We start from the raw sequence: 21980 nt of genomic DNA on the forward strand, positions 1-21980 counted from the left end.
GATATGAGCCTGTGGATCAATTCCAAAGCAATTTGAGAGCTCAAGCAATTCATCTGTTTGCAACACAAAGTGTTCTCCACAGAAGGAAACAAAGAGTCTAACTTATCTGTCTCTTTCCTGTCCTGGTATCTGGAAAAACGTCCACCGTGACAGGGTGCACACAGGTTTCAATACTAGGCCAGTTTAAGGAAGAAGGGACCGAAGAATAGGAATGGAAAACCGTCTGCATGCTGCTTGTGCTGCAGCCTCCTTGGTTCCGGTGCCAGCATGACTGTTCCAGGTCTGCCTTTCGCACACAGAAACAGCAGCAGCTGGGCGACATGGCAAAAGTCCACGTGTCTCCGGCAGTAGCGGGGAGAAGCACCCAAACCAATCTTTCCATCAGTCCCTGGCAAGTACTCCTGTGCCCCAAGCCAAAGACGGAATTTGTAGCACTGCCTGACACATAGTAGGGACTCGGTGAATATTTACTGAATATAGCCACCTGGGAAGTCTAGGAATAGTAATATAAACACTGCTGGAAGAATGATTATCTTAGTCTCTGGATGTATGCTTAACACTTGGTCTAGACGTTCACAACTTTGACAGCATAGACATTTTGAGCGAATAATTCTTTTCTGGGAACTGGAATGGGAGGAGGGCTATGTCACACACTGTAGGAGGCTGAGTGACCTCCCCAGCCTCCATCTACTAGACACCAACCGTGTCACCCCCACCCCCAGCCAAAGTGTCTCCAGACATTGCCAAATATCCCCTGGACGGTGATGTTAACAAAGTCACCTCTAGTTGGGAACCACTTGCCTACTCTCTGTCTGTGTCATGTGCTACAACTAGGAATACTATATTCTCTTCTCTTTTTTTTCTATGTTGATATTTCTTGATCTATACGTGGAAGGTACCTTATTCTCTAAATCTGCTTTCACCCAAATGTCTCTAAACTCCATGTTTTCATACATCTCAGTGGGGGAGGGCTTTCTAGGTACATCCATACAAATTAAAGAAAAAAAAGGTCTCCCCCTTAAGAGATGGGAAATCTGAAGCAAAGAGGAAACATTCTGTATAGAATTCAGAGCAGTAGTTAAAGGGGCTGTTTTGCAGAGTGATATTGAGATGGTCTTGCACCCAGGATAGACCCAGGCAACTGATGTGTGTGTGCCCAGAAAAAGTTCCTGCGTCTAAAAAGAAACTAGCTGCATTTGTTTGCCATGCATCTCTTAATCTTAACAATAAAACTCCTCTGTTATACAAAAGTACCCTTCTGACAAAGAGTACTTTCCTCCCTTGGCTTTGTTTTTATTTACTTCCTATTTATGTTAACGTTGCAGGAAGATAGGCATGGGCTCCAGGAACAGGCAGTCTCAGTGAGGCTTGCCCCTGCAGAAGCACAGTAAGCAGTCCCGCTGACTGAAGGCATCAGTAGTCTTTTAAACCTCGAAGGTAAACTGATAATGTTGCCTATCTACTCTTCCTTAAAACGAAAAAAAAATTAAAATCTTAGAATTCTGAGTTAAACCTAGCCAGTGGGCAACCCACTTGAAAATGGTTCCACATGCATGTCTGAGGGTGAGAAATAATTTATGACAAATAAAGCTCATGAAAAATTCTAATTTCATTCATGTTGCTACAAGTATACCTTCATGCTTTAAAAAAAATGTGGGCTGGTAACATTTTTCTACCTTACTTACAGTGTAGAGTTAAGCTTGTGCCCTTACCTCTCCTCCAGTGCAGGGAAAAGGATTGGAGTATCTAGAAGTGCAAATAGCTCCCTTCTTGACAACATCATCTTCCAGGCCAAAAGTAGCCGAGCAGTTCGTCGCAAAGTACTTGTAAGGCTTCCATGTCTTTCCAAAGTCCTGGGACCGGTCCAGCACCATGGCTGCCGGCCGAGGAGACCTGAACACCATAATTAGATGAGTGAAGTAGAATTCGGCTTCCAGGTCTAGCTGGATCTTTTCTCTGTGTACGTCCTCAGCAGACTGCCACCACGTGCGAGGATGCCTGAAGGAGGAGTCTGCCATGGCAGCTGGCTGGTGAGCCAGGTGAGGCTGGGCAGCGTTGCATTTGTCACATGTGGGCTGCTGACAAGTCAGATCAGTGTTCTCGCTGAAGAAGCAGTACAGTTCAGTGGCGTTCTGACCACAGGTGGTGTCTGTCCAGAGTCTTCTCCCTAAAGCCAGATTTCCCATCCGAGGGTTACAGGCTTTTTCACAGCGGGAACTCACTCCAGCCACTCCACTCAGTCCTAGAGATGGGAAAGCATATGTTATTCAAGACAAACCCATCTGGAAAGCTCTGCTGTCCACCAGTCCATCTTCAACAGGTCCCATGTTGCCCTGAGACTTCCAGTAAAGAGGAAATTCTACCAAATGCAAATATGGAAGTGTGTGAATGTGCGTGAGTGTATGAGGGTGTGCCTGCCTGTGTGTTTCATGTTCCGATGTACAATTCATATAAAAGAAAATAAAATCACTTTGGGTAAAGGGTGAGAGGAAGGAAAGTGGAAACGATAATGGGCCTAAACCTTTTCAAATATTTTGCTTTCTAAACAGTCTCCATTTTTGAAACACACTCATTTGCTTTTGAAGCCATGACATAAATAATACCAAAACCCAACAGGTTTTAAGATCACTCAGTTTAGCCTTTCAAATATAATTTGAGTCCTTGGCATTATCTAATATGTGTATGAGAATACATTACAGAGGGAATATAGAATTCTACCATATTTTTAAGACAAAAATATGAAGGGACAAATTCTCTAGGAAAATCAATATGAGATATTGGTATACAATGGGATCTCATTTAGGGAATTCAGATGTGCAACATCTGTTTTAAGTACTGCATAAATTTAACTAGGGAAAAAACCCTCTAAACTACCAGATGACAGAAAAGCTTATTTGATGTGCTCTCTCCCTCTTGACTGCTTCTCCCTATGACAGGTTATATAGTAGTCACCTGTTTACCTAACAGAATGGTTACAGTCTGGCAGCCACTAACAGCACCTTTAAACATAATCTGTGAACTAAAACACCTTCTTAAAGAAACATGTGCTTCCACCCAAACAAAGGCCCGGCTGACTTTAATGTTTCAAAATTACTTAAAATGATAAACATTATCCACCTATTAACATCCTGACTACATAATATAATCCTTTAATTTGGGCTTGTCATTTTAATTATGAATACCTTAAACAAAATGATCTATTTTAAAAGTTAAAACAGAGAAGGAAAGAAAGAAAAGGAAGTCAAACCCCAAATTCTGGCTAATTGAACGTTTCTGCTTCTTAAGAGGGAGCACCTCTGAATTGTTATCACTATAAGCCAAATGACAACTTAGACCAAAAGAGAGACATTTCATTCACTGACTATCACGAGCCTCACATTGTCTTTGCAATCTTAAGAAAGGGCTTCCTCAGGCATAGTTTTTAAATGTCAGATTTAAGTGTGCCTTATGTCTGGACTCCGCTTGCCACTTTTCTGATTAGCTGGGGCAACAGCTACTTGTGGCCAACACCACACAAACCACAACGTGCTATGTATGACTCACCTGTAAAGCACTTCAGGGAAAATCATATACTGCCCGTGCAAGTGCTTTTGACTTGAAACACTTGCCTTGTGATATTTATTTACAACCTTTTGATTGCTTGCATGTTTTTGCCATAACATGGTTTGAAAGGTTTATTAAAGTTCACTTTGTGGTTGGGGGAGCATACATAAGTGCACATAGGGGTGCTTAAGTAGCAAGAATTAAAATAAAAGCTTAGACCCTTTAACAGTTCCTTGGGAAACGTGCTGAATAATTTTAGAGCTCCACCCCCCCACCTCCAAAAAAAAAACAAAAAAAAAACTAAGAAGCAATCAAGAGAAGACTGGAGTCAGATAAATAATCGGTGGACACAATACTTAGAGATCCCTAAAGAAGTGACCATCCAAATATAGCAAGGATGCTCCTAACAGCCCGACTGGGGTTTGGGATGCAGATTCTAAAGCCTGGCTTTCCTTCATGCTGGCATCTCTGGGGGCAGAGTAGATGAAACCGAAGGGAAGGGAGAAGTGTACCAGTGCTCTCTCCCCACCCGTCAGTCCCTCCAGCCCACACTCCCCTTTCTGGAGCAAGCGAGATGCTTTGAGAGACCGAGGCCAAATAGTTCCTCACTTTCTTTCCCCCTTATACCCTGAACTGCACTTGCGGCTGGAAACCAGGTGACCTACAAGAGGACAGAGAGGAGACTAAGGGGCTCCCAAATTTAGAAAGAGCAAGCTAGGAACTGGTGGCCAAAGGCAGCCCAAGGCAGCCGGGGTGTGAGTGCAAGGGCGAGCGCATCTGACGCCGCCGCTGCCCGGCGTCCAGTTACCCAGACAGGAAGCAGACCCGCCTCCGACCTCCCGCGGAGCCTCCGCCAGGGTACCAATTCCCCAGGGCGGCAATCCCGCTCCTTGCAACCCTGGGTGATCACCACCTACCGTCCCAGCCTGGGGTCTGAGTTCTAGCCACTGCCCCGGTTGAGAGGGCACTCACCCCGCCCCAGGTGTCCCTACCTGGCTCCCCAGTACCCAGCAAGAGCTCGGGGACGGCGGCGATCGCTCTCAATAAGAGAGCGGCCCCGGCCCACGCGCGCCCAGGGTCGCCGGGCCACCCCTCCCCATCATTCCTCAGGCCATGTAGTGCCGGGGGATGGCGAGCCTGGTCCTTTGTTCCCTCACAAAGTGGAAAGGCAGTTTGTTCCTAGTCCAAACCGAGGAGAAAACCAAGGTCGCACTATCTTAGGCAGGGCGCACCCAGGATATCGGGTTATCCAAGGGCATGTGTATCGCAGTTGCAAAAAATACTAATAATAATATTTTAAACTGCGGAGACCCGGGGAAAAGGAGGCGGAACATGGCCACTCATTTCATCCTTGGGCGCTGAGCTCGGCGCTCTCAGCCTGCGCTCCCCTGTATCCCCGAGTCCCGAGATGGGGAACACAAGCGCGAAGGAAGGGGGGTGGGGGCCCGGCAGCGTCACCACCCACCTGCGGCCACCGCGGAGCAGCCCAAGAGCAGCAGCAGCCGCGCGCAGCTCCCCATGGCCGGGAGAAGCCGGGAGGACCCGGGCCGGGCGCGCGGGAGGGAGTCGAGCCCTCGCGGCTGTGGGATGAAGCGCCAACAAGTCCTCGGGAGGAACCACAGCTCTTTATTTCTTCCTCCTCCTGAGGCGCCTGGCTCGGTCAGTGGGCGCGGGCGCCGGGAAGCCGCGGGCTGGGGCCGCGCCGGGAGGTGGGGTGACCCTCGCGCACCGGCCTGGAGGGGCCCGGGCACCTCGGGGGCGGAAGAAGCCCCGGGACCATAGCCTGCCCGGCCGCGCTGCCCAGCGGAGCAGTCCGCGGGCTCCTCCGCGGCTAGCCCGGGGCTCGGCGCCCGCAGCAGCCGCTGAACTTTGCGAGACCTTTCACTTCCCGGCCGCCGCCGCCGCCTCCTGGGCGTCCTCCTCCGCTTTTACCAGCTCCTCTGGCTGCGGCGTCTCCGTCCCCTGCTTCTCCATGGGCAGTTCCAGGGGATGCATTTTTATTGCACCGACACCGCGGCGCTCCGGTGCCAGCCCTCCTCCCCTCGCACCTCCACCCCTTCCTCCCTCCCGCCCCCCGCGCTTGCTTTGACAGCCGGGGCGCTGTAGCCTGTGAGGGCGAGCCGCCGCCGCAGCTCGGAGAGGGACGCCCCCCAACCCACCCCCCACAGCCAGACCGGCCGCCCCCGATGCCTCGCGGCTGGCTTGACCCGCCCGCCTCCGCCCCTCCGCGCGCCCGTCACCCCGGCCCCCAGCTCCGCTCGTGCCCCTCCGGGCGCTCGCCCGGCATGTCCCTGCGTGACCCCCCTGGTGCCCTCCAGCACCCACAGGCCTCCTTTGGGAGCAGTCTCCCACCTTCTCCCGGAACATTCCACAGAGCAGTTGACTCCTTCTCGATCAGGTCAGGGCATGCCAAGGGGCTTAAAAAACCGCGAAAGAGGCTAGCGCCTGCTTCCCACAGCCCCCAGCAAAAAACAAACCCTCCCGCTTCTCCCGCCACCCCTCTTCCCAGTTTCACGACGCAGGGATGGAACCCCCACTCACACACGCCCACCCAATAGGGGTCATGGGCAAGAGCGAGCTCATTAACTGCTTCGCCGCTTCCCTGCTGACCCTCAGGGGGTGGGGGAGGGCATCTTGGCTAAACAATCAATGCTTACTTTATCCGAGGTGTATCCGTTTTGATATAAAGTGTTCCCTAATTCAAACGCAGGGTGCTAAAAGAAAAGGGGCGCAGAACCAGCCAGTGCCCCGTTTAAGAACAGCCTAGTCTAGAACCTCTTTGGTCCTTCCAAGCACTGTCGTTCAGTTGTGCTGCGGAACAGTGAAGTTGTGAAATAACCTAGGGGAGAAGATTTAGTAGCAGCCGAAAGCAGCTAATTGTCGATAGCATTGTGCCGGGCTGCTGATTATGGAAGCCGGTTATGGAGCACTTGAATCTGGGACTTTCACAAGTTCTGTGTAAATCTACTTCTGTGTACACATCCAGGGAAACTGGCAAAAGTTAAGTAGAAAGTAGTTTTTGATTGCAGTGTTCATTTTGTGCCTTTAAATATTTTCCAGAAAAGTAACTGTTTTACAGATACAATTCAGGTGTGTGTGTTGCTGATGATGACAATTAAGAGCTTTGGGGCACATGTAGGTATTGTTTATGACTCAGATGAGGCTATAGAAGAAGTATATATCTCCCAGGAAGGACTGGGACCTTGTCAGCATCATCCATTTGGGAGACATTGAAATTATTCTGGCCAGCACTGGAAAGTGGCAAGAGATGTGGAATAGCAATTTATATAACATTTCAGAAAATAAACCCTTTGGATTTTCAAATATTGGCAATTTGGGGCTTTCTTCATATCTTATAGACATGCTTCCAACTGAGTCAATCGAACATCTCTCCAGATTATTCTTACCAAATAAATGACAGGAAATAATAACAATCCAAGGGCTCTTAACACCAATATTAACCTAATTAAAAAAGCAAACTTTTAAAAAAGAAAAAAAAATGCACATTTATTATTAACTTCTGATTCTACCCTATTGAGGCAGAACTACCCCATTTCCCATTACAAATATTAAGGGCGTTACTATCTGCACCAATCCTGCCTTGATAATATACTTCCTTGATTGCTCCGTAACTGGTTCCTACTTCCTTTAAGGAGACAGTGAGTTCCTTAATGGTCAAGCAGTCTGTTATACTTAGCCTGAACAAAATATTATTATCATTTTCTTTTATTCTTAACTGAGAACACCTGCTAGATATATAATAAATTTTCATTAAACATTTTTGACTGAGTTATGGTAAAAAACGATTGCAGTATACTAAAGACCAGGGATTAAGAAGAAAACCAGTGAAATCAGAATGATTCCCCATATTCTAAAGAAATCTGTATGTTTATACCAATATTTTATATATGAAGCAGCTCAGAAGAGAATAGTAATTAGCTTTCTAATCAATTTCCTTTGGTTGCATATTCTAATTTAGTTATAAATTCTACTTTCATCATTTAAAAATTTTTTTGTTTTGTTTCTTTTTCTTTTTTCTTTTTTTTTCTATTTTCATTTTGAAGATGCTATACAGGGAAAGTTTACCTACCTAAGGAAAATGTTGCTCAGTGATAATCAAGAGCATACACTGCCTATGATTAAGTGTTTTTGAAATTTTCAGTAATGAGTTTAGAATTTTTTAAAAAATTTTTGTTAGTAGGAAGCTTAGCAAACCTATGGAATTTTGATAACAAGTTTCCAGATGCCACATAATTGACAAGTCTAGAATACTCCTGAGAATTTGAAAGAAAGCTAAAAAAGGCCTTCAAAAACTAAAATTGATGGCAAAAAGTTCATATACCAAAGACCTTATTCACAGGTGAGCTCTTTAGGTCTTCACTTAAATTATCCAGTGTTAATAAGTTTGGTTATGCTGTTATCATAGACGACAGCATATTAGAAGTAAGAAAGTAGAATGAAGCAGGAGGCTGTTAAAACAAGGAATGAGTTGAGGCAACCTGGTAATAAAGAGGATGCATGCTGTGCATGCTAAGTTGCTTCAGTCATGACCGACTCTGCAACCCTGTAGCCTGTAGCCTGCCAGGCTCCTCTGTCCATGGGATTCTCCAGACAAGAATACTGGAGTGGGTTGCCATTTCCTCCTCCAGGGGATCTTCCTGACCCAGGGATCGAACCCCCCTCCTCTTTTAGTCTCCTGCATTGGCAGGTGGGTTCTTTACCAATAGCGCCACCTGGGAAGCATAAAGGGGATGGTAGAACTATAAAAAGTAGCATAAGAACCAAAAACCCCATAGCAATCTGAGGCCTTTAATTCAGAGGTAAAGCACCCAAAAGCTGCAAAGGTGTCACCCTATTATAACTTAGTACAGTAAGTGAAGTTTCTATTGGATCATGGGATTATTTAGCATCAAAAGGGACTTTCGGGTCCTTGAGGGCAACTTCTTACCTCATCAGATCCTCTCCCCAGAATCTCTGTCCAAAGGTTACCCAGTTTCTGTTCTAGAAATCTCAGTAAACAAAAGCCTCAAAAGCAGCCCTTTTCATTTTGGGTAATATTGTAATCTTTCTCCTTAAAATTCTACCTATGTTTATAGTTCAGTTGTCTGAACAATATAGAATAGGTTCAATCTTTTTCCAATAAGTATCTGAAGGTCTGAAGTAAAGTTTTATTGCTCCTCTATTTTCTTCTCCAAGTGTTTACTTGCCTGTATAGCATGATTTCCAAATCTTTAACCATCTTAGTCACCCCTTTTCAGATATACTACAGTTTTGTCAATGTTGCTGTTATACTGTGCACCTAGAACTCAACTCTAGGTTTGTCTGAATTGATGTAGAATAAAACTGAACTAATAGTTCACTTCACTTAGGTCTAGGGCTTATATTTCATTAGCCTAAAAGTGTATTAGAAGTTTTATGATGTCAACTGATACTATGCCTGAAGCAAAGTAAAATCCCCTTTTTATATGCTGATGTCTTAAGGACTCATTAATAAAAGGTAAACATATTTTGTTTAACCAGAAAGAGTTCCACTAAAATACATTGCAGATGGCAAGCATTCAATAAATATTAAGGAAAAAAATCCACAAATGCAAATTGTTAAATTTTTAAAATGATTAAATTTTTAAAGGAAACTATTAGTTCTGAATGGGATAAGTATTTTCTGAAAAAATAATCACTTTTATGGAAAATTTGATTCTTTAACAATACTGTATTCTGCTGCTGCTGCTGCTGCTAAGCCGCTTCAGTTGTGTCCGATTCTGTGCGACCCCATAGACAGGAGTCCACCAGGCTCCTCTGTCCCTGGGATTCTCCAGGCAAGAATAGTAGAGCGGGTTGCCAGTTCCTTCTCCTTAACGATACTGTATACATTGATATTATACATTTCCAAGGAAAGGAGGAACTTTGAAATAGTGAAATAGTATCTTCCCTCCATGGAACTGTAAACATTATCTGTTATCCTGGAAGCATCAATGTGTGGGAAGGAACAGGAAAATTTTTTCACGTTTTCTGAGAGAGAAAGTGATATGAAAGACATAAATGCCAAATTTAGATCATCCAAAAATATACTAGAGCTAGGACATGGATTCCCAGATTTGTTTGTGTTTTAACCATTGCTTATCCATCAGTTTTCCATGAGTACAATCTTCTCTTTTTGAACTAGAAAGCCATTGGGAGAAATGAAATGGAGAATTGTTTCCATTCAAAGAATCCTGTATTTTGTTGTCTACCTGGTCTGTTCCCTTTGAATGCCCTTTAAAAACACCATCTTGGTGGTAACGATAACCCTATATGCAAAACAGAAAAAGAGACACAGATGTACAGAACAGACTTTTGGACTCTGTGGGAGAAGGCGGGGGTGGGATGTTTCGAGAGAACAGCATCGAAACATGTATATTATCAAGGGTGAAACAGATCACCAGCCCAGGCTGGATGCATGAGACAAGTGCTCGGGGCTGGTGCACTGGGAAGACCCAGAGGGAGGTGGGAGCGGGGATCGGGATGGGGAATACATGTAAATCCATGGCTGATTCATGTCAATGTATGACAAAAACCACTACAATATTGTAAAGTAATTAGCCTCCAACTAATAAAAATAAATGGAAAATAAAAATAAAAACACCATCTTGGGAATTTCCTTATGCTTTCATCCAAGCCTCTTACCACTGGCACTGTATTTCTTATTTCTTCTGCTTCCTGGCTATAACTGTTCATTCCTAGGAAGGGAGCAGGAACGTTTGAAAATATATTTGCTCTTCCAGGAAGGTAAGCAGTACTTTTCTTAAAAAAAAAAAAAAAAAAAAATTCATGCTCTCTCATGTTCAGATTAAGTATATGGAATCTAGAAAGTTCAAACAAACAAGAACAGTTCTGTTTTTACAGAGATAGCTCCTCTGGACAGCACCATACTGACACAAATTTTAAACACTTTCTCTTCAAAATACTTCTTAGCTAAAACTTTCTATACATATTGCTATTTCTGACATTAATGAAAAGATGCTCAGAGACAAACAACTATTTTTTTTAATGTAGGAAAATAGATTTAAAAAAAAACAGCTACCAAAGGCCTCATGGGGATGAAAGAATAGTAAGCAATGTAAGTGATTTCTCTTATTTATTTGTCTTTTATATAGAAGTATAGTAATTAAGGGAGGAGGAAATGGCAACGCACTCCAGTATTCTTGCCTGGAGAATCCCATGGACAGAGGAGTATAGTGGGCTACAGTCCAGGGGGTTGCAAAGAGTCAGACATGACTGAAGCGATTTAGCACACACACATGCATAGTAATTAGGAGCATGGACTATGGGATATAATTCCACAGATTTGAAGCCTGGCTCTGCCACCTGCTAGCTGTGTGACTATGGGCAAGTTACTTAACCCCTTGATTCAATCATGTCCTTATTTGCTGTATGGGAATAATAATAGTATCTAATTAGTAAGGTTGTTATGCATATTAAATGAGTGAATATTTATGAAAAGTTAGAAAAGAGCAAGATACATTGGAAGCATTTTGTTTTGTTGTGAAAGTCGCTTAGTCGTGTCCAACTGTTTGCAATCCTATGGACTATACAGACCATGGAATTCTCCAGGTCAGAATACTGGAGTGGGTAGCCTTTCCCTTCTCCAGGAGATCTTGCCAACCCAGGGATGGAAACCAGGTCTCCCGCATTGCAGGCGATTCTTTTGTTAAATACACAAGTCCATCAAGTGCATACAATCTCCTTTGACCTGCCCTAGAATTCCATCTTCAAGTTATTGGGTTGACCAAAAAGTTCATTTGGGGTTTTCTGCAAAATGTTGTGGAAATATATATGGGTATTTAAAGGCAGAAACAAAGGAGTTGCACTGACTTAATTTTACATGCTGTTTTAGCTGTATTAAAAGTTGCTACACAGGAGATGAAAGAATGAAGCAACAAATCTTTTCTAACTAGAGGGAGAAGGGAATTGGCACTGATGGAGCAACCACAATTTACCAGGCATGATATTGAATACTTCATAATTCTCATAGCAACTCTCTAAAGTTAGGTTGTTGGCCCCTTGTTGAAAAAACTGAAGCTCAGAGAAGTTAAATATCTGAGCCAATTTCACACAGCTAAGTAAACTGACAAGGCAGGATTTGAACTGTGGCATGTCTGACTTTAAGCACAGTATTCTTTCCATTTCCTCTTTCAAGAGAAATGGCATAGGAATGCAATTAAAGAAAGGGTTCGAGACTAGGTTGCCAACTTTCTCATTGGCAAAGACACCCATAGAATAGTTTCTACCTTCACAATGTCAGTTTAACCCATTGAGCCTGGATTTATCCACCATCCTACTTTGTTTATTCCCAAATGTCACTCGTGAGCTTCAGGGCTGTCAATGGACAGCTCCACTTAGACATCTTTAATTCAACATATTTAAATCTAAACTCACTGTCTTTCTCCTCTAGCATGTTACTCCTCCTGTAGCAGAATGTCATAACTAAATCCATCTACTGGATCAACACAAGTAGTATTTTCCAAGCTTCTACAGAATACTCCTCTCAGTGAGCTATACGAAGTGTTCTGAGGAAAAACAACTCTGTAGTCAGATGATATCAATATTAGATTAAACAAAGTTAAATAGGACTTCTCAGAATCTTTCATATGTTAAGTCATTGCAAATCTTTAAAAAATGGACATAATATTAGATAGGATTGTACTCAGAGGCAGGAGGTAGACAGTCCAGAACAAGGAGTCACTAGAACTGATGTGGTTTTCTTTCTCATGGTTGCAAGATGGCTGTGCCACCTCTAGGACTCGTATCCCGCTTCTAGGCAAGAGAAATGGAAAAGAGAGAAGGGGAAAGATACATACCAGCTGAGTCTTTAAAAGCTCCCCCAGCAGCACCACACATCTGCTTATATCTAACTGGCCTGAGTTGGGTTATGTGGCCTCTTCAGACCATGAGGATGTCTGAGGAGGTGAATAGTTTAACTGGGCACATGGTCACCCTTAAAAAATCAAACCTCTTCTATTAGAAAGAAGAGTAGGTTGAGTGTAAGTAGACATACTGTGTATGTCATCAAATGTTAACAATTTCACCAGTGTATCTGGCCCAAGCACCTAGTAGCATCTTTCATGGCTCCCCGTCACTGACAGATGGAATCCATGCTGCTTGGCTTGGCACGCAGACCCGCCACGTACCAGTTCCTGCCACAGAGGCGTTGGCTGCACCCACAGTAACTTCTGCGGCCTCTGCGCTAACAATGGGCTTCATGTTCCTTGTTTGCACACTCTCCCTCTGTCTCCTCTTCTGCTGCTGGCTAGCTCTGGCAGATCCTTGGAAATTCAATTCAGATATAACTGCTGTGACATCTTTCTTACTCTCTGCTCTTCCAATAGGGTTAGTTGCCCCTCTGTCATCCCATAGATTACTTCATTATCCTCAGTTACAGTTTTTTCCCTTATATATTGAGTGGCGGCAAAACATGAAGCAAAACTGCATCTATACCTTAGTTATCTACACCTATGGAAAACATACATATTAAAAAGGCATACAATATATTAAAAATACTAGAGATGACCGTTTCTCTAGCTTTGAAATTTTCAGCAATACCATATAGTTGTTATGATCACATTTTTATTGTAAAATTGTAACAACTTAAGGCTGAATATGATAAAAACAGTATCTGATTAATGACATATTAGTAGGTGATTAGTAGCGGATGGAACACTGCGGGCTCAGAAGATTAGAAGAGATATCTGGAGGATGTGGACATATTTGAGCCCTATCATTTGAATTGGTTTAGATGGATTTGTGGCCAATGTGGGTGAGCCTTGCTTGTAATGAGCAGGAGTGAATATACAAGGTGCCTCCCGGGAGAGTGAGTGGTGTCTAATAGGAGAGGGGTCAGCAGGAGATGGGGAAAAAGTAGACTAGGGAAAAATAGTTCAGGCTTTGGCGAATCTAGCTGGTCTGTGTTGAAAAGTCACATGATCACAGCTGTTATTATCGCGATGTGACCTATAGTAGGGCTTCCCCAGTGGCTCAGTGGTAAAGAATCCACCTGCAATTCAGGAGCCACAGAAGATGTGGGTCTGATCCCTCGGTTAGGAAGATCCCCTGGAAGAGGGCGTGGCAATCCACCCCAGTATTTTTGCCTGGAGAATCGCATGGACAGAGGAGCCTGTCAGGCTACAGTCCACAGGGCTGCAAAGAGTTGGACATGATTGAAGTGACTTAGCACACACACAAGACCTATAATAAATTAGAAAAAAGAAGACCTAGAAGGAGAGTCTACAATATAATATTGGCATAGGAAAAGACTTTGGAAGTTATTAGGCCATCCCCTTTTTATCGCATGAGAAAACTGAAGTCTGCGGAGACTATACACTTAAAACCGTTTAGTCCATGAGTCCCAGTCTACTCAGGATAATACAGCTAGCTAGGACCGGTGACTAAGTTGGGGTTGAGCCTTCTCTGTGCCCGGTACTCCTAAATCATCAATCTGGAGCACAAAGGAGACTCTTGAGAGTCCCTGGACTGCAAGGAGATCCAACCAGTCCATCCTAAAGGAGATCAGTCCTAAGTGTTCATTGGTAGGACTTATGATGCAGCTGAAACTCCAATACTTTGGCCACCTAAAGCGAAGAGCTGACTCATTTGAAAAGATCCGGATGCTGGGAAAGATTGAAGGCAGGAGAAGAAGGGGACAACAGAGGGTGAAATGGTTGGATGGCATCACTGACTCAATGGAGATGAGTTTGAGTAAACCGCGGGAGTTGGTGATAGACAGGGAGGCCTGGCGTGCTGTGGTCCATGCGGTCATGAAGAGTCAGACACGACTGAGCAACTGAACTGAACTGAACTGAGAGCACAAAGGTTCTACTCAGATTTTCTAGCTCTTCAGCTTAAAATCAAATAAACTATTCCCCAGCACACACAGCTTAGAAAGCCAACTCTAAAATGCCTATAGTCTCCTAAAGCAGCAATTTTTAAAAATGTTATTCACGTTTAGTTGATTTACAATGGTGTGTAAATTTCTGCTTACAGAAAAGTGTATTCTTTTCCATTTTGGTTTATCACAGTTTATTAAATATAGTTCCCTGTGCTATACAGTAGGACTTTGTTATTTATCCATTCTATATATAATAGTTTGCTTCCTAAAGCAACAATTTGATATAAAAAAAAAACTTCGCAAGTGGGATTTCAAGATAAATAATATAGGACAATATATTCAAGTTGCTGATTAAGCTAGGTATGCTTCTAGTTCAGTTTTACCTGCAGATCTTAATTTCACTGGATAATTTTTAATCCTAAACTTGGGCTGTGATTTCAGACACAAGCGCTTTTCTGAATGTTTTCATTTTAGGTCTCACAAGATTACAGTGCAATTTAGCAGGTAAATCTGTGACATAATTTGCTCTAACCCTAAATTGAGTATAATAGACCTCATCGTAGAACACAGATTCAGTTACCAGGAACATCAGAGAACCTCATTAAATAATGTCAAACCATACACCGTCTTCAGAGATCAGGATAACAGCTTCAGAGCATTAATACACTTTGAAAGCCTGTCAGCTGAGTGGTAAAGAAAATGGAAGACCTTAGCCACCCAGGATATCAGGTTATCCAAGGGCATGTGTATCGCAGTTGCAAAAAAGCAGTATTAGAATTTATATTAGAAAAAAATGCCAAAGAAGTAGATTTCTCAGTCTACTAACGACCCTTGAGGGCACTTTAGGGGAAAGTCCCTGTAGCTCAGATGGTAAAGAATCTGCCTGTGAGGCAGGAGACCAGGGTTTGATCCCTGGGTTGGGGGGTTCCTCTAGAGAAGGGAATGGCGACCACTCCAGTACTCTTGCCTGTAGATTCCATGGACAGAGGAGCTGGTGGGCTACAGTCCATGGGGTCGCAAAGAGTCGGACACAACTGAGCAACTAGCGCACACACACTAATGACCCTGTAGGAAGTTGGCTCTGGGGAACTATCATTTTCTCTGGAGGTTCAGATTACTGTGTCTTACTCTGGGGAAAAAAAAAAAAACGTCAAAACCTGCAGACTTGAAGAAATAAGTAGCTAAATGCACTAGCTTTGAAATCTTTTCTCAGTCTCACTGGTGTGGTCTTGGGTATAGTACTTTTAAACACACAAGGAGAGCCCAATACGCTTGTAATTTTCTAGTATGTGTTCTTTTTTGTATACAAAAGAACATTTAACCACCCCTCTATGGACTCAGAATATTCTGCACTCAGTAAACAAATATCTTGGATATGCATGAAATCCAAAGGGATCAGTAAATAAAAACCCCCTTTGAAAATTTGGGATGAACCTGTCCTAAGGAGCTTACTCTCAACAGGACTTAAAAAAACAAAACAAAACAAAACTATTGTAACCAGTAACAATAGCTAGTGTTTATTAGAGACTTACAGTGCGACAGACTCTGTGCTAAACATGTGACATGCATCACCTTCATTCCTCACAGCCAGGCTAGGGACAGACCTTCAGTCACCATCTCATTTGACAAATGTGAACTGAGGCTCCCACAGCAGGGTGGAGACAGTAACCCAAACCCCTGTTCTCTAAAGCCCATGATCAAAGACTCTATGTCCATCATGGGTCTCTGGGAAATATGGAAAAGCAGTAGAAAGAGCAAACCCACTGTCATGAAAGGGCAACTAGCCAAGATGGCGGCTCAGGCTCTCTTGCCCCATGGCCTCTCTCTCTTGCCCCGCGTTCTGTAAGTAGTGATCGCTAACAGCTGAGACCAGAGCATCACAAGGATCTCACCTGGTCACGGACTGCTTGGGGAGGGCCACTGCATGAGCTTCACCGTGAAAGTCGGCTGCTGCTGCCCTGGGGCTGCACTGGAGCGACTTCATGATCACGCTATATGAGGTTGTGTTATGGCCCTGTTAGGGTTATGTTGCGGCTGCTGCCACAGCGGCTGCATAAGGCAGGAGAGAGGCTGTGTCCTGGCTGCCATGCCAGCCAGGAGAGAATGAGTGTGCCTTCCGTGCCTATGCTCCTAGAGGCTCCTTCCTGCCTCAGTCTGCACCCTGCCCACCCTGGGTTCAGCCAACAGTGTGGACAGTGTGAATAGCAAGACCATTGGCGTCACAAACAGGATGAACAGCAATACACCCATCACACCAAGAAAGAAGTTTACATTTTGGTATATACTTTTCTGATTGTATTTCTAGCCATACAATTTTTGTTTCATACTCTGACTTCTTCTTATTGAGTTCTTACAAATTATTTCAAAATAACATCACCACGGCCAACAGCTATTCCAGTAATTGGATACTCCTTGTTCGACTTAATGCCACACTTGTTGGACATTTGGGCCATTTTCAGATTTTTCTGCAAATTATACTTGCACAGCTATTTATGTGAGTTAAATATTTTCTTAATCTGAGATAGTTTACAATCATTAAAATGGAAATACATTTAAAAGTCACATTAATTACATTTAAGGTCACATTGCACATTTCTTTTCAAAAAGGGTTATTTCAGTTTGTACAGCTACCTCTAATATAGTGTCTATTTTACCTCACTCATACCAGGACTGGGTATGAGTGAGGTAAAATAGAAATATTTTAGAAATTTAAATATTTAAATAAAATATAAATACTTTAGAAATATAAATTTCCTAATTCAGTATGTGAAAAGTGATTTTTTTAATTTGCATTTCTTTTCCTAGATTATATGTAAAATTAAAAATTTATTATAAAATTTTCTATGCTTGCTAATCAGGTTTTCTTTAAATTTTTAATTTATTTCGGCCATGTTGGGCCTTTGTTGCTGTGAGCAGGCTTTCTCTAGCTGCGGCCAGCGGGGCTTCTCTCTGCTTGCAGAACCTCCTTCTCATTGCAGTGGCTTCTTTCGCTGCGGAGAACGGACTCTAGCTCACCAGCCCAGGAGTTCTGGCACACTGGCTTAGTTGCGCTGTGGCATGCAGTATCTCCCCAGACCAGGGATCGAGCCCGTGTCCCTGCATTGGCAGGCAGATTCTTAAGCCCTGGGCCACCAGGGAAGGCCGCTAATTGGTTTTATTTCACCCTTTTTATTAGATTCCTAAGGTGGAAGCTTGGATTATTGACTTTAGTTCTTTTCTAACATATGCATTTAATCCTCTAAGCAAATTGATTTTGCTGTGTCCCACAAATTTTAACAAGTTGTACTTTTTTCTTTAATTCTAAAAATCTTTAAATTCCTCTTGAGATTACTTCTTTGGCTTATGAGTTATTTAGAGGTATGTTGTTTAATTTCCAGATATTTGGGGATTTTCCAATTATCTTTCTGTTACTTACTTCTACTTAATTCACTGTGGTCTGAGAACATACCATGCTTGATTTCTGTTCTTTCAAGTTTATTAACATGTGTTTTATGGCCCAGTATATGGCCTACCTTGGTATATATTTCTTGTGTGTCTGCCGTTGTTGGATAGAGTATTCTATAAATGTGAACTTGATCAAATTGACTGATCTGTTCAGGTCATCTATACCCTTACTGTTTTCACCTTTTTCAAATTATGCTCACTTTTTACAACTAGTGAACAAAACAACAGAAAAGTAAATAAAAAACTTTATACTTAAAGTTTATAATGGAGGAAACAGATTTCCATGCATGCTTCTCATGAAGTTTTTCATTTTTGCCTGTTACCTCATTCTAACAATGAAAAGGATGTATGAAAGGAAAAGGTGGGTGAGAGCATAAGCCAGAAACACAGAAGAAAGTGTTGAAAGGAAACACCAATTACGTCACTAGCCTGAGATTTTTCCATATTCTAAATGATGCTTTCACACTTATTAAAAAAAAAAAAAAGCTTATTTTCTCTGTCTTCTTGAGAATTCATAATTTTTAATTAAAAAGTGATATTATAACTCTTAAAAAGAACATCTATAATCTTGTGATTTGAACTGACCTTGTTTTCACTGTAAAATATCACAAAATCACAGCTATAGAGTTGTAAAGGTAACTGTAGTGTGAAAAGTGTGGCTGATAACATAGATTATAGTTTTAAGAGCTCCTTCAAAAGCAATCAGACTATTTGGAAAACCGCTTTCATAATAAATGTCTTCTTCCTTTAAAATGTAATCACCGAGCCAATCTCAGAAGCAAACACGGACTGCATACTTGTAGCAAGCCGATTGTTGTGTTTTAGTTAGAACAATCCAGAAACGTGAACCATAGGTTTACTTTTTAACTCCAACCCTGTTCAAAGATCACTTATTGGCCTCTGAAGGAACAGGTGGCATGTCTGTTATAGTTTAACAAGTGGCCTTTGGGTGAGGTATAGTCGCTCAGATACCTCTGGATGCTTCGGACGCTGTCATGTGTGGCAGGCTGCACTTGCTAAAACATTCTCCTCTCTAGAACTGGAAACCCAGAGTCTGTATCTTAGGCACTGAGCTGGTATTCCAGACTTCCCTTCTGAGTCATAGATGAAAAATGCCACCTTGCAACTGAGGCAGCATTCCTTTGCTAAGAAACCACATTCCTAATTTCCCAATGTTGATATTAATGTCCAATTCTTGGTATATATGATAACTTTTGTGTTTGCATTATACATATATCTGAGCATTCATCTTTCTGATAACAAACCTCACAGGGACTTTTTTTTTCCTATCATAGGTAACTTTAATTATATTAGACTCCCCCCAAATTCCAGATTCACTTCAGATACCAGCAACTCAATTATATTCCACTACTCATAGCTATTGAGTTGTGTTGAACTGGAATTGTATTGTATATTCAAGGTTAATTTTAAGGTTATTTACTTTCTTCAGAAATTGAGTTCACATTTTTATGAATATGGTATAACTCTTCATGTATTTAGGTCTGCTTTCAGATATTTCAATAGACTCATATTTTCTTCATAAAAATATTGTCAATCTTTAGATTTATTCCTAGACACTATTTTATCTTTCTAAGTGTCTTTTTAAAAATAACATTTTAAAAATCATTGTTGTTGGCATATTGGAACATAATTGATTTTTTTGTGTATTGATCTTATATCTAGCAACCTTACTAAATTCTTAGTTCTGATAATTTTTCGGGTTTTTTTGGACTTTTCTGTATAGACAGTCTTATCGTATATGTATACCTTTGGTTTATTTCCAGTCCTTATAAATTTTATTTGTTTCTCCTTGATAATTACACTGGCTAGAACACTTAGTATATTTTCAATAGTCACAATACTGGATGACTGATGAGCTCCTTATTTTGTGAGGTAAGCAAAGTGTGTGTGTGTGTGTGTGTGTGTATTGGCCAGCTCCAGCTTGTAGGATCTTAGTCCTCTGACCAGGGATCAGACTGAGGCCCCCTGCCATGAAAGGGAGGAGTCCTAACCACTGGATTGCCAGAGAATTCTAAACAAAGTGTTTAAAAGTTTCATTTTTGTTTTTTGGTATTTTTTAACCCAGCACTAGGTGTTTTGTACTGAGAGAAATCAAATTGTCTAATCTGCCCTATTGCTAGAGTCATAGCCTACCTTTAATCATTTCCCATACCTTTACCTACATTTTCTACTAGGTAAATTGCTCTTTATACATTTTCTGAGTCTATGTTTCAAATTCACTTTTCTCATTTCCAATGGTGTATTTTTGTGAAATTGAATATTGATTGTGAAATCAATACCCTAGTGAGAAACTGTCTCTCTCTTTACATTCAAATTATTGATACTTCTTAATATTCATGGCTTCTAGGAAAAACTTAATTAAAAATGAATGTATTTTCAAAGCCAATAAGATGACTATGGGTCTACCTAGCACATCAGTGTCCTCCGTATCTTCCTACAGTCTTTCTAGTGCTTCCAACATGCAGCTTGCTTTGTTGCACATCAGAGGCACCATTTACATTTCTGTCTCTGTGAATGGCACGCCCTGAAATTCTGCAGCACACAGCCTGCAAGGCTGATGTGGTGGCCTTGCCTATGTATTTCACTTTTCTGTCTAATTAGGACTCTGGGGTCTCTCTCAAGCAAGTAGTGATAATCTGCAAATGTCTGACTCCAGAAATAACCCTAAATGTGTTTCAAAAAGATTCTTTGGCTACAAGCAGAAAAATGCTGTCTAGGAGACATGTTATGATTATAATGTAGCTATAGTAGGGTAGCCTCCTTCTTCCACTCCAAGTCAGTGTTGATTCAATGTTCTTTAACTTTAGTGTTATGTAATTAAGTAAATTGTCACTTCTGTTTGTATAAACACACGATTAGGATGAGGTGAAAAAATGGAAAGGATTAAATGCATTGCTTGGGGGAAAGAGTCAATGTAAAACTATTAAATTACAAATCTCACCAGTAGTAGTAATAATATCTGTGATTAAATAATGGTAAGGTGCTAATGATAATAATGAGTCCTAGTTGTTTGGTTTAGTTTCATTTTTTACCTGACGTATAGTTGATTTACAGCGTGGTGCCAAATGTCTGCTATATGGCAAAGTGACTCAGTTACACACAGATAGACACTCTTTTTTATCTTCTTTTCCATTATGGTTTATTACAGAATGTCAAATATAGCTCCCTGTTCTGTACAGTACGACCTTGTTGTTTATCCTTCCTATATATAATGATTTACATCTGCTAGTCTCAAATTCCCAGTCCTTCCCTCTCTCACCCTCCCTCTCCTTGGCAACAAGTCTGTTTTCTGTGTCTATGAGTCTGTTTCTGTTTTGTAGATAGAATCATTTGTGCCATATTTTAGATTCCACGTATAAGTGGTATCATATGATTTTGATATCACTTTGATATCTCTAATTTACTATACTTTGCATGATAATCTCTAGTTGTATCCATGTTGCTGAAAATGACATTATTTTGTTCTTCTTAATGGCTGAGTAGTATTCCATTGTATATATGTACCACACCTTTATCCAGTCATCTGTGGATGGACATGTAGATGGTTTTGGCTATTGTGAATAGTGCTGCTATGAACATGTTTCTTTTTGAACTATATTTTGCCCAGGTATATGTCTAGGCGTGGGATTGTTGGATTGTATGGTAATTCAATTTTTTAACTTTCTGAGGAAACTCCATACTGTTTTCCATAGCAGCTGTACAACTTACATTCTCATCAACAGTGGAGGAGGGCTCCCTTTTCTCCATACTCTCTCCAGCATTTGTTATTGGTAGACTTGGCTTAGTTGCAAATTTAAATTGCTTTGGGGCTTAATTTCTGCCATAAGAAGTTCTTAGGAGAGTGGACTATATACCATAGCTGCTACCTTCTCACTAAGAAGTGTCAGTGTTAATGACTTACGCCAGACACACAGTGACACCGGATTTCCAACCTTTGAGCTCTCATCTTGTGCCCAAGCCATGTCAAAATTAATTTTATCTGACGGAACCCACAAAGTCCTCTTTAGAAAGACAGATCTTATCTGACTGAACCCACAAAGTCCTCTTTAGAAAGACAGATCTTCAGTTATAGACTAGAAAGGGGCAAGACTTACAGCCAATTCATCTTTGA

The 21980-nt window shown here is 41.8% G+C and overlaps 1 protein-coding gene across 7 annotated transcripts in view; it reads right to left on the reverse strand.

Moving 5' to 3' along the window:
• Positions 1-21980, reverse strand: part of NTN4 (netrin 4) — a 167628-nt gene that overhangs the window by 114825 nt on the left and 30823 nt on the right. For 3 of the 7 annotated variants that reach the window (XM_043440369.1, XM_043440370.1, XM_043440368.1), the window contains exons 1-2: positions 5009-5182; positions 1713-2242 (exon numbers count right to left, since the gene is read on the reverse strand). In XM_043440369.1, the coding sequence (XP_043296304.1) occupies positions 1713-2242; positions 5009-5063 (585 nt within the window). In that variant the 5' untranslated portion in view covers positions 5064-5182. Of the gene's footprint in view, positions 1-1712; positions 2243-5008; positions 5183-5895; positions 6002-6200; positions 6333-21980 lie in introns of those variants that run through there. The other 4 variants (XM_043440373.1, XM_043440372.1, XM_043440374.1 and 1 more) reach the window with 3 other exon arrangements.

This window comes from Cervus canadensis, chromosome 21, assembly GCF_019320065.1.
Source record: "Cervus canadensis isolate Bull #8, Minnesota chromosome 21, ASM1932006v1, whole genome shotgun sequence".
Taxonomy (NCBI): Eukaryota; Metazoa; Chordata; class Mammalia; order Artiodactyla; family Cervidae; genus Cervus; species Cervus canadensis.